At 43.6% G+C, this 12,107-nt stretch overlaps 1 protein-coding gene across 7 annotated transcripts in view; it reads left to right on the forward strand.

The window, feature by feature from the left end:
- The first annotated feature begins 215 nt into the window (after window positions 1-215).
- The window catches only part of Ddx6 (DEAD-box helicase 6), a 36,878-nt gene continuing 24,986 nt past the window's right edge, over window positions 216-12,107 (forward strand). Inside the window, exons 1-4 of one of the 7 annotated variants that reach the window (XM_006242954.4) lie at window positions 216-838; window positions 3,881-4,345; window positions 8,725-8,788; window positions 9,994-10,098. In XM_006242954.4, the coding sequence (XP_006243016.1) occupies window positions 4,146-4,345; window positions 8,725-8,788; window positions 9,994-10,098 (369 nt within the window). In that variant the 5' untranslated portion in view covers window positions 216-838; window positions 3,881-4,145. Of the gene's footprint in view, window positions 839-1,028; window positions 1,168-1,201; window positions 1,392-1,430; window positions 1,570-1,632; window positions 1,773-3,880; window positions 4,346-8,724; window positions 8,789-9,993; window positions 10,099-12,107 lie in introns of those variants that run through there. The other 6 variants (XM_006242951.4, XM_006242950.3, XM_006242952.3 and 3 more) reach the window with 6 other exon arrangements.

Below are 12,107 nucleotides of genomic sequence, written 5' to 3' on the forward strand. Positions count from 1 at the left end.
GGATGTTGCTGTCTAGAAAGCAGGAGAAGGGCTGGAAGCAGGGAGTCATTGGCTTAGAGAGCGTATTTGGCTTTCTCTGATTGGTCTCAAGTTGGAAGCAGCGGTAAAAAATATGGAAGCTGCTAGTCACTGACTACGAGTATTGACTGTTCAGGACCCCTTAACGAGTGATCTAGTATGGAGTCGTATTGTCACAAATGATTTGACCATTGTCAGTATTTCCAGCCCTCCAGCAGCGTAGGACGCAGGTTTTTCACTTCGGCCCAGCTCGATTTTTACTTAACACACAAGAAATGTTTGTTTTACTTGAAACAAGACTGCTTTCTAGGTTAAGGATAAGACCTCAGGATCTGAGAATCATAGAAACAAATGCACAGATAGCTGTCTGCAGTGAGGGTCAGGCAGCAGAATCTACTGGTTTCCCATTTTCACAGCGAGACCTCCCTCGTAGAGGCGACCCGCCCTTCTTTCTAGAAGAGTGCCACTGCCGGCAGGAGCAAAGGGTCACCTCGCCTGCACTCTGGGCTTGGTAGCCCACGACCTAGGGCGGGCTCCCGGTTCACGCTTTCCCCGCTGCCTCGCCGACAGCCTCGGCCCTTCAGGCCCAATTTTTCTGCACGTCCCTGGGTGGAGGTGCGCCCTGGCCTCGCAGCAGCCTCCCGGCCACCCCAGGTCAGCTTCCGGACCGGCGCAGGCTGCCCTCCGAGCGCGTCCCCGGTCAGCAGTCAGCAGGCGTCCCCTCCGCCCGGCCCGGCCAGCCCAGCTCAGGAGGGACGAAGGCAAGGACGACACTCCCCGGCCACCATTCATTTCCCCACTGGTCTCCTCAGCTCTGCAGGCAAGCTCTCCAGTCCGTCCGTCCGTCCGTCTGTCCGTCCGTCCGTCCTTCCCGAAAACAGCCCCGTGTTTCCCTGAGCTCGGTCCCATCAGTAACGAGTCTCTCCCGACCCTCGCCCGCCGCGCCCAGGAAGCCGTGACGCCGCGGCGGCTGCAGCGGCGGAGCTCTCGCCATCTTGTGTGGAGGAGGAGCCGCAGCCGCCGCCATGCGGAGAGGCTGGGAAGGAGGGAGGGAGACGACAGCGGCGGGCGAGGGAGGGGGCAGAGCAGCAGAGTCAGCTCCGCTCAGCGGCGACATCCGGGGCGCCGGCACAGCGGGCTACGGCCGAGGTAGCGCGGGACGGCAGCGGCGGCGGCGGCGCGGGCGGCGAGCGGCGCGGCGGGGGCGGGGCGGCGGGCGTAGCGGCGAGGGGCCGGGTGGGGGCGGGCGGAGGTTTCCGAGGAGGAAGGAGCCGCCGCCATTTTGGGAGCTTCGAGTCAACAATAAAGGACCGAGGGTGCGGAGCGGGAGTGGCCTGGGTGGTAGGACTCGGGCCCGAGCCGCGGGGCGTGGGGTGAGGCGGTGTGGTCGGGGTCGGTAGGGCCCTGAGGGTCGCGGGGAGCCCCCTCGGGCGGGAGTCAGGGCGCGCTTGGGGCGGAAGCCCGAGGCCCAGGCCTGGCCCGGGAGGACGGGCGGGTGGCCGCTGAGAGGAGCAGCGGCGGCGGCGGAGAGGAGTGGAACCGAGGAATGTGGTGTGTGCCCGGTCTGGAGGAGGAGCGGTGGAGTGCTCTGGGCGAGCGGTGTGGTAGACGGGAGCGGGGACGGAGCGGCGGCCGGGACTCCGGAGTGAGGTTGGGAGTGCGAGGCAGCCCTGTTGGGGGCGGCAGGGCTGTGCTGTCCGGAGACTGGGCTAGGAGAGGACCCGCAGCTGCTCGGTTGCAAGTAGGCCTTGCAGGTTGGTGGGAACATAGGGTTTGGGGAGACTCAGCGGCGTAAGAGGAAAGGGGAGGCGGTCCAGTTTTTGGGGTTCTCTTCCGGGCCTTCTGAGGGGAGTCCCTATTGTTTCCCACTCGCAGAGCTGGTTCCGGCTCTTGTGGCGCAGATAGATTGCAGGGCAGAAAAAAACCCTTTTGCGTTTTGATCTGAAGGAGCTGGATTTGTAGAGTGTAGTTGGGGGAGGGGGAGAGGAATTATTGCCCTACGGTTACTGGACTCCGAGTCTTAGCTTGGTTTTTCCTTTTCCATAGCCCCCCTTTTCCTTCAGAAAAACCCCAATCACTCCAACTTCCTGCTGAGGCTTAGAGAAATCGCGCTGTATTTGCAAACAAAAGCCCTTGTTGGAGCTTATGGTACTGTTTTAGGTGTGAAACTGTCAATTGCTAACCACGGTCTGGGCCGTGCTGTAATTAACTCTGCCAGGGGCTCCTCCCAGCTAAGTCTACGTTCCTTCGTGGTTTTGTTTTAAGACTATAACTTGCAAATCTAAATTGGGAAGGGGTAGGACGAATATTTCCCCAACTGAGACATAAAACTGCAGTGCAGGTATCTGTTTCTGGAGAGAGCAGTTATCGAAGTCTCTGGGTTTAAGGCACTGGGTCTTACTGGGCTTGATTGACAGTACTGATGGTGTCCGTTAGTATTCAGAGGTTGCCCCCTTCAGCCTCTTAGTGCTGTACAAATAGGAAGCCTTCCTGTTTGACGTACCTCATACTGTTGATCATATGCTGTCAATACAGAAAATGCCTATTAACAGAACAAATAAACAGCTTTATGTGATAAGCAGCATTTGTGAGCAAGTTGATATATAACGAGATATCCTTTGACTTGAAAATTTTGGGTTTGGGACACTTGGTGTGTGGCAAAGATAACTAGCACTAATTAAGCTAGTGTTTTGGGAACCAGTGAAATAATGTAAGGGGGTTACAAAATAAAACTGAACGAGTTGGGCTTATACTGGTCCTTAGTAATTTTTTATTTGCCAAATTTTGAGAATTCCATTTGGGGAACAATTTAAAGTAGAGGAGGTTGACCAACTCTTTCTTAAAAATAACTTAATTAGACTCGCTATTCAGGGTGATTTGGGAGAATTTTATTAAAACTACAAGTTTAGCCCTCTGGTTTTTCTTTCCCCTTTTACTATAGGACACACACACACACACACACACACACACACACACACACACACGTACGTACGTACGTTTAAACTTTTTTATTTTTCCTTTTCTTTTTTTCGGAGCTGGGGATCGAACCCAGGGCCTTGGGCTTGCTACGCAAGCCCTCTACCACTGAGCTAAATCCCCAACCCCTAAACTTTATTTTAAATTAGGACATACTTTTTGAAAAGTGTTATAGTAAAAGGCAACACTAACAGCTTTCATTCAACTTTTGGTATTGGGGCTTTCTTTTTTCTTTGCCCCCCCCCCTCCAGTTGAAGAGAATCTTAGAGTTTTTCAAGCAGAAGATTTTTGATATGTAGACTGCTCCATACAGATCTTTTGACTGCTTCAATTATTTTGGTCAGGACAAAATTCAATAAAAAAAAATTGATTTCTGTAATTGAAACTGGTAAGAAGACTTCGTATTTGAAAAGTCTTTTCATTTAAAGGTTTTTGTGTTGCTGTCAGAAATAGAAAGATGTTAGTGAATTGTCTTGTTCAAATCTAGATGTACATGAGGTAAATTGAGTGATATTTCAAGTTTTAATGTAATTAAATGTAATGACATTTAGAGGGGGCAGGACTTGGAGAGAATTCATTAGGAGATTGAAGAACAGATTGTTATTTGAGAATGAATTTGAATTTTATCAATAGTATCTTCCTGCCTTTTTTTCCCCCTAAGTTGCTTTGTTCTTGCAATTTTAAATGTTTGAGGTTGGATTTTTCGTAGGTTGGGTTTTTAAGGCAGTTCTTCGCTATGTCTTTCCTATGTCAAGTAGTGATCTGGTTTGAGTATGTCGATTAGTGGTTCTTGAGAAGATGACCATTGCAGAGGAGTTCTTTAAAAGGGAACAATTTCTCCCCCTGACTTTGTGGTCTGCTAATTTAATTTTTTTCTTTGTTTCAGATTGAAGTGAGTGAATTCAGATATAATTCAAGCTTGTTAGAGCGCTTTAAAAAAATACAAAGTTGATTCGTTGCTTGAGAGCAAGTTAACTACTGCTGCTTACCGGTGAGAGACTTACAGGTGCTTGCCTGAATTGCAATAAAGGACTCATATATTGAGCAAGACTTATTTATCTCTTCATTTTGGAGAGCCTCATAAACTGTTATTACAGTTTCTCTACTGACTTTGAAAAGTTTGAAAGAGACACCTGTGCAGCTAAGAAAGCATGAGCACGGCCAGGACAGAGAACCCTGTTATCATGGGTCTGTCCAGTCAGAACGGCCAGCTGAGGGGCCCTGTGAAGGCCAGTGCCGGCCCTGGAGGAGGGGGCCCACAGACACAGACACAGATGAACCAGTTGAAGAACACCAGCACAATCAATAATGGCACTCAGCAGCAAGCACAGAGCATGGCCGCCACCATTAAGTAAGTGTGAGAGAGTGTGGGGAGGAGCCACAGTTTCGGTTATTTCTGTTGCTGGCTGCTTTATGCCTAACATTAACCCTTTTGATTGCAGATGGAGGACAGATCTTTTGTTATGGCCAGTAGGTATTTGTAATAGAATAATGTGCATCTGCCATTGTAATTGACCCAGCAAGTGATGAGCATAGGTGTCTATAAACTACTGTGTTTAGAAATAAACGTGCTGGTTTTATTTCAGTGTAGAAGGCAGTGCCAGGTTATGTGGAAAAAATGATCCCATTCTGTTTGTTTTTGAGCAGGCTTACTCTGTAGCCCAGGCTGACCTGGGACTCATGGCAAGTTTCTTCCTGTTTCAGTCTACAAAGTACTAAGGTTATACCTGAGAGCCACTACATCTGACATTTTTGTTTGTTTGTTTGTTTGTTTTGTGAAAACTTATCCTAGTTTTCACAACAGTTAAAGATTACTTGAAATTTTGAAGAATAAATTTTATTTAAAAATTTTTAAAAGATTTAAAATGTGTATGGGCATTTCACCTGTATATATGTTTCTTTACTATATGCATGTCTGGTGTTCATAAAGGCCAGAAGAGTGTGTTGAAGCCACTGAAACTTATAAATGATGGTGAGTCTCTTAGCGGGTGCTGGGAATTAACCCTGGGCCTGGGCTCTTAACGAGTAAACTGTTTCTCCAGCCCCTGTAAAAGCAAATTTAAAGATTCAGACTTTAAAGACATGCTCTCCAGGCAGTGGTGCTGCCTTTACTTCCAGCACCAGGGAGGCAGAGACAAGTGGGTCTCTTGAGTTTCAGGACACCAGGGCCACACGGACTTTACTCCCCACCACCCCAAAAAAGACAGAGGCTCATTTTGTTTTAATTTTTAGTTTTTTTGAGACAGGGTTTCTCTGTGTAGTTCTCGGTAGACCAGGTTGCCCTTGAACTCACAGAGATTAGACTCCCTAGTGCTGGGATAAAGGTGTGGCCCAGGGGCTCATTTTGTAACCCTGGCTGCTGGCCTGGAACTTGGTGTGTAAACCATGCTGGCTTTGAACTTCCTGTATAGCTGAGACTGGTCTCAAACTTCTGAGTACAATAATTATAGGTACATACCGATTCGCCCACTTAACAAGCCTTCTAAGCTCCAAGGGCATTCACTCATTTTACCCATTATCTTGTTTTGTTTATGGAATTGATTTTTCAGCTAGGTGTGGTTTATAGGGTTGGAAGATTGCCTGAATTGTGTGTGTGTGTGTGTGTGTGTGTGTGTGTGTGTGTAAGGTCTAGAATGTCTTACATAGTAAGACATTGTTTCAGCTCTGCCTCTGTGCCAAGAAAATGTTTCTTCTCTAAGGATATATACAAAATCATTGAAATAGAGAGTTTCTATATTTCTGGGAATATACTTTTTTTTTTTTGGGAGAAGTCTTAAGTATGTTTGTTAAACTTAAAATTCTTGAGTTGTCATCTTATTGTAGTTGGGTGGGTTTTTTTGTTTTTTGTTTTTTTGGTTTTTTGTTTATGTTTTTGCTTGTTTTTGAGATAAGGTCTTGCTGTGAAGAAGTTCAGTCTAGCCTTGAACTGTGTGACACAAACTGACCTTAAACTTGTGATCTAATTATATCAGAGACCTCTCAAGTGGTAAGATTTACAGGCTTAGCTCACAATAGAATATTCTTTAAAGCAGAATTTGTAGGTTATCATCTTTAAGTGCTCGAGCGTTGGTGGCACGTGTCTTCAATCGTAGCACTCGGGAGGCAGAGGCAGGTGAACCTCTGTTGGAGGACAGCCAAGGTGACACAGAGAAACTCAGAAACTGTCACTCTAAAGATTGATTTGTATAAAGAATTAACATTAAAAACTTCACTTTGATTGAAGTTGGGCTTCTTTTAAAAATAAAGATGTTGGTAAAATAATTTAACATTTACAAATCTTCCTATAGTGGTACTTTGGTTTATTGACTTGATTTGGTTTTGTTTCTTGTTTTTTTAGATAGGGTCTTTGTAGCCCTTTCCTGATTGAATGTTGGAATGTGTCATCATTCTGAGTTTGAACTGCATTAGAGTTTTGTAACCTGGATCTTTCTAGGCAAAACTTGTCCTCCCTGGCTACTAGAATGTATAGATTATTGCTATGCAATTCACTATTGGTCTCTAAGAATTCCCACTTTTTTGTTGTTACTGTTTTGAGACAGAATCACACTGTATTAACCCTGGCTAACCTGGAACCCTGTATGAAGGAAGACCAGGTTGGTCTTAATCAGCCAGCCTACCTGCCTGTGCCTCCCATTTGCTGGTATTAGAGGTATGGTGGGCTTGGTTTTAACTAGTATAGAAATGAGAATATTTTCTAAATTGTAGTTCCTTTAGACACAGACTAACAGGCAAGCAAAATTTAGGCTTCTTCCACTCCCAAAGGCAGGTTTGTGTTTCATTATGAAAGTGTCGTTCAGTTAGAATTTTTGATTTGAGATAATAATTTTTCTTCTGGATTAGTGGTTTCTTTCCAGTCCTATTGTCTTTTTCTGCATCTTAGTGTGTTGTCTTTTTGAAGCCATCTGAGTTTTGTCAGCTGTTTAGAACTCTTAAATATTTATCTCTATCATGTATTTTCTCACTGTGATTTTTCATTTTTAAGATATAATTGAGTGGGGTTGGGGATTTAGCTCAGTGGCAGAGTGCTTGCCTAGGAAGCGCAAGGTCCTGGGTTCGGTCTCCAGCTCCGAAAAAAAGAAACAAAAAAAAAAAAAAAGATATAATTGAGTGGGGTTGGGGATTTAGCTCAGTGGTAGAGCGCTTGCCTAGCAAGCACAAGGCCCTGGGTTCAGTCCCCAGCTCCGGAAAAAAAAAAAAAAGATATAATTGAGTGGTGGCTGGAGAGACAGCTCAGCGGTAAGAAGTACTGGCTACTCTTTGAGAGGATTCGGGTTCGATTCCCAGCACCCACATAGCAGCTCACAACTGTCTATATCTCCAGTCAGGGGATCTGACAGCATCACATAAGACACACGTGCAGGCAAATCACCATTGCACATAAAAATAAATAAATCTGTTTTTTAAAATATGTAAATGAGTGTAATTTGTAGACCAGTTTTTGCACTGTATATTATATACTATGCATTGTTCAATTTGACAGTGCATTCGGCAAGCGATTTTACTAGGTTGTTATCCGCCATGTTTTTGCTTAGAAAGTTCAGTGCTGTAGACTGAAGCAGAGGATCATGAGTTGGAGGCCAATCTGGACTGAATAGCAAGCTTTCGTAAACAAAGATACCAGTATTGGAATGTTTGTGCTTTATGTGCGGGCTGTAGCCTTAGATAAATCAAGCTTCGGGTGTTCTGGTTACAATTTCAAGAGTCTCCAAGTGAAATGACTAAGATGTTCTTAATGTGTTAGGTATAGTACTGACTACTTTTCAAAATTACCTATTTGCTTTTTGAGACCACACTTAGCATAACCCAGACTGGCTGCCCAAGTGCTGAAATTACCTGATTCATGACATCGTGCCACCTCTTTATAGATTATTGATAAAAATTATTAGACACCCAGTTTGTATGTGAGAGAATAGAGGTTTGGGGGAAGTAATTGGAACAGCATCACAGAAGGAATAGGAGTCAAATCAAGACTTAACCTCTATTTGAAACTTCAGGACTTTGTGTGCATTTGTGTTTGAGGTCAAGGTCTTTCTGTTCAGATTATCCTGGGGCTTCCAGGCTCAGGTGGTCTTTCTACCTCATTCTTCAAGGTAGGTAGGACTGTAGGTTCTCTTGGTTCTAACAAGAATCAGCTAGTTACCATAAGTTACAGGCTTGGATGACTATAGAGCACCAAACTAGAAGGTACTTATTGTTTAAGTTCTGGTTACTAGGTAATCCACTGGAAATTCCCCAGCTTGTCCAGTGACCTGGGTTCAGTTTCTTAGCATTACAAAAAAGGGGGCTAATGTAGTTACTCAGGTCTACCAAACTGTTACCATACAGGAATTTGAAACATTATTGCCAAAGTGTGTCTTCCTAAAGTGCTGTGGATTGAATCTAGCAGTTTTTAAAAGAAAGTCCAGAATCTGAGCCTTTACATGAAATTTAGGGGTTAAATGTTTGCTGCTAACAAACAAACAAACAAAAAACCAACTATGTGGATGAAATAAAACACATTTTGACAAACACTTGGTTACTCCAGCCCTGGTGATAAGTCTTCATCTTCCTTAATGAGTTCCCAAGAACACGTTCCTGAAGTTGATGCCTTTGCTAATTGTGTTAAGTGTTTGAGTGTATTAAACTCATTGTGCTTGTTAGAGGGATGGTTCTATTTGAGGTGTTTCATTTGTATTATTAAGGAGGAAGCTATGAATTGTGATAACTTCATGCTTACAATATTCTCTCTAGACCTGGTGATGACTGGAAAAAGACTTTAAAACTCCCTCCAAAGGATCTAAGAATTAAAACTTCGGTAAGTGGGGTGTTCTATTTCAAATGGAAGTTACAAGTAAAGGAGTTACGTGAAATGACGTGGAATGTGTCGGCTTTGTTTTCTTTTGAGATATTATCCTGTGTAGTCCAGGGCTACTACACAATCTTGGTCTTTCCCGTAGCCTCATTGGTGCTGGGAGTATAGTTAGGTGTGCACTAGCAGGCTAGCACATGGGTAGTTAGGTATGCACTAGCAGGCTAGCACAGGGGTAGTTAGCTGTGCACTAGCACAGGGGTAGTTAGCTGTGCACTAGCAGGCTAGCACAGGGGTAGTTAGCTGTGCACTAGCAGGCTAGCACAGGGGTAGTTAGCTGTGCACTAGCAGGCTAGCACAGGGGTTTTTATGTTTGAGCACCTTTAGTTTTTTCACTACAACTGAAGGTTTACTGTTTAGCTGAGACTGTATGTGTTGAAATAGTTGGAACTGTATAGTTAATAGATACTGGGTTGCCAAAATTTTCCTACCAGTCTTTGATGGGATTAGACAATAGGTATAATGTATATTAAGTTGTGTGTGTCTGTGTGCGTGCACACATACATACCTTGGTTATTGTTTTGTTTTCTTTTTTTCCCAGACAGGGTTTTCCTGTGTAGCCCTGGTGGTCTTGAAACTAACTCTGTAGACCAAGCCAACGTTGAACACACAGAGATCCACCTGCCCCTGCCTCTGCATCTCTGTCTCTGCCCTCAGCCTAACTGCATATCATAACCTAATTTTCTCAGTTTCTTTTTCTCAGCCTGTGTATCAGTGAGATAAACAGGTTAGGTATTATAACTACTGTGTATGAGTGTATAAGAACAGGCGTTCAATGGGGTTGGGGATTTAGCTCAGTGGTAGAGCGCTTGCCTAGGAAGCGCAAGGCCCTGGGTTCGGTCCCCAGCTCCGAAAAAAGAAGCAAAAAAAAAAAAAAAAAAAAACTAATCAAATGTTATTTATGTAGAAAGAAATATTGTACTTTGCACTTTGGTCATACCTGGTTTTGCCCAAAGATCCATTTTTAAAGTGTGTTTATTTGTTGAAGGTAGTGTAGTTAGTTGTTCTTCAGGGAAAGCTGACATAGAGATTAAAGCAGTAGTAATAGGTGTCTTTATATTGAAGTGGAGAAAGGGTTCAGTCTGTCGGGCATACGTTTAAGCATGCTTACTGTGAAAGAACCTCAAATGTATTTTATTTGTTTGATTTAGGATGTGACCTCCACAAAAGGAAATGAGTTTGAAGATTACTGTTTGAAACGAGAGTTGCTAATGGGAATTTTTGAAATGGGCTGGGAAAAACCATCTCCTATTCAGGTATGTTTGTCCTTTTTGTTACATGAAGGTTATATAACATGCATTATACACTTCAGCAAATGTTTTCAAAAATACTTAGAGCTGGATGTGGTAGCATACACTTTTAATCCCAGTACTTGGGGCAGAGGCAGGCAAAGGCCAGCCTGGTGTACAGAGTAAGTTCCAGGACAGCTAGAACCACAGAGATCTTGTCTTGAAAAACAATAAAACAAAATAAATAAACAAATAATGTTCTCATGTATGGAGTGTTTTATCTGCATGTATGTCTGGTACCAAGCAAGAAGAGGACCTCAGAGCCTCTGGAACTGGAGTTAAAGATGGTTGTGAACCATAGTGTTACATGTCTTTTGTCTTTGTGTGTGCAAGGACAGTATTTTTCTGAAGAGAGTGTGTGTGTGTGTGTGTGTGTGTGTGTGTGTGAGAGAGAGAGAGAAAGAGAGAGAGCGAGAGAGCGAGCGAGTGCGAGCGCTAGTCCATCTAGCCTTGGATTTGAAGTATAGCTGGAAGTGATCTTTGAGCTCTTGTTTCTTGCCTCACAAATCTAGGATTATAGGCAAACACCACAACTCCCAGCTTTTTTCTTGAGCTTTTAAGGGTTAAATCACAGAATCCATTTCTTATGAGTCTCTTGGTGTTTATTTCCCAAGAATAAGGGTTGTGTGTCGTGTCATTGGTTGATGGTTTCAGTATTTTTTCTATTTATTTAAAATTTTATATTTTTATGTGTTTGAGTGTTTTGCCTGCATGTATGTTCATGTAGCACATGTGTGCAGTGCCTGAGGAGGCCAGACAAGGGTTTTGGATCCCTTGGAACTGGAATTTTAAGTGGTCTTGTACTGCCATGTGGATTTTGGGAATCAAATCTGAGCTCTCTAGAAGAGCAGCTAGTGTTTTTGACTGCTGAACCATCTGTTTAGCCCCTGGATTTTATTTTTAACATTTTGTGAATGTGCAGAGGTCAGACGCTTACAGGAGTCAGTTCTCTTTCTACTCTGTAGATTCTGGGGATCAGACACAGGTGGTTGTACTTTTTTCTATCAAGCTATCTTACTGGCTCTGTTGCTTTTTGAGACAGGGTCTTATGTATCCCAACTGGCCTCAAACTCTGTATCTAAAAGTGACCTTAAACTTGTAACCCTTCCATAGAAGAGCACTGGGATTGCAGTGCAGGCTTGTGAAGTCTTGTCTGGTTTATATAGTGTTGGAGATGGAAGTCAGTGTGTTCTGCCTGCTGGGAGAGCACTCTGGCAATTGAGCTGCATCCCTAGACTCTTCCACTTATTTTTTTAAATATATATTTCTCATGAGTCCCTGTGATTTATCTCAAGTCATGTTTTCTCAACAAAAATACTGCAAAGCAGATTTCTCTAGGTGCTGAATCTGAAGGTACATTTAGTCTGATTAGCAATATCATTAATTTGGATTTTCTTGTTGAAATTGAAGTTTTGTCTTGATGTTTTTCCCTCGATAATGTAATGATGTATGATGTACTACTTTTTGCCCCTCCATTAAAACTAATAAACATTCTAGAGAATGTTTAAAAACCAAGCAAATAGCCTTCTCTTCATCAAGCTTTCCTGGTTATTATGATAATTTCCTAATTACTATCTTTAGCCTTCCTTGATCCTATTGGTCTGGGTTGTAGTGAGTTTTAGCTTAATCAATCCTTCCATATTTGGCCCTTGTAATGAAGAATCTGCCCTTATATGTGCCTTTAAAAGAGTATTTGGGGCTTGTGATGCTAAGGCTGGAACTCAGGGCCTTGGTTATGATAGCCAAGTGCTCTACCACTGAGTTCCACCACCAGCCTTTTGCAGGTTAATCTATACAGTTATGAAGTAACAACAAAGATAATTTTATGGTTGGGGGTCACCAACCATAAAACTGTATTAAACAGGAACTGTATTAAAGGGTCGCAGCATTAGAAGGGTTGAGAGCCACTGTTGTAAGGAGATACAGCTAGTGATTCCCCCAAAGGTGAGAATGCAGGTGAAGCTTTTTGTTCTTGT

Source organism: Rattus norvegicus, chromosome 8 (assembly GCF_036323735.1).
Source record: "Rattus norvegicus strain BN/NHsdMcwi chromosome 8, GRCr8, whole genome shotgun sequence".
Taxonomy (NCBI): domain Eukaryota; kingdom Metazoa; phylum Chordata; class Mammalia; order Rodentia; family Muridae; genus Rattus; species Rattus norvegicus.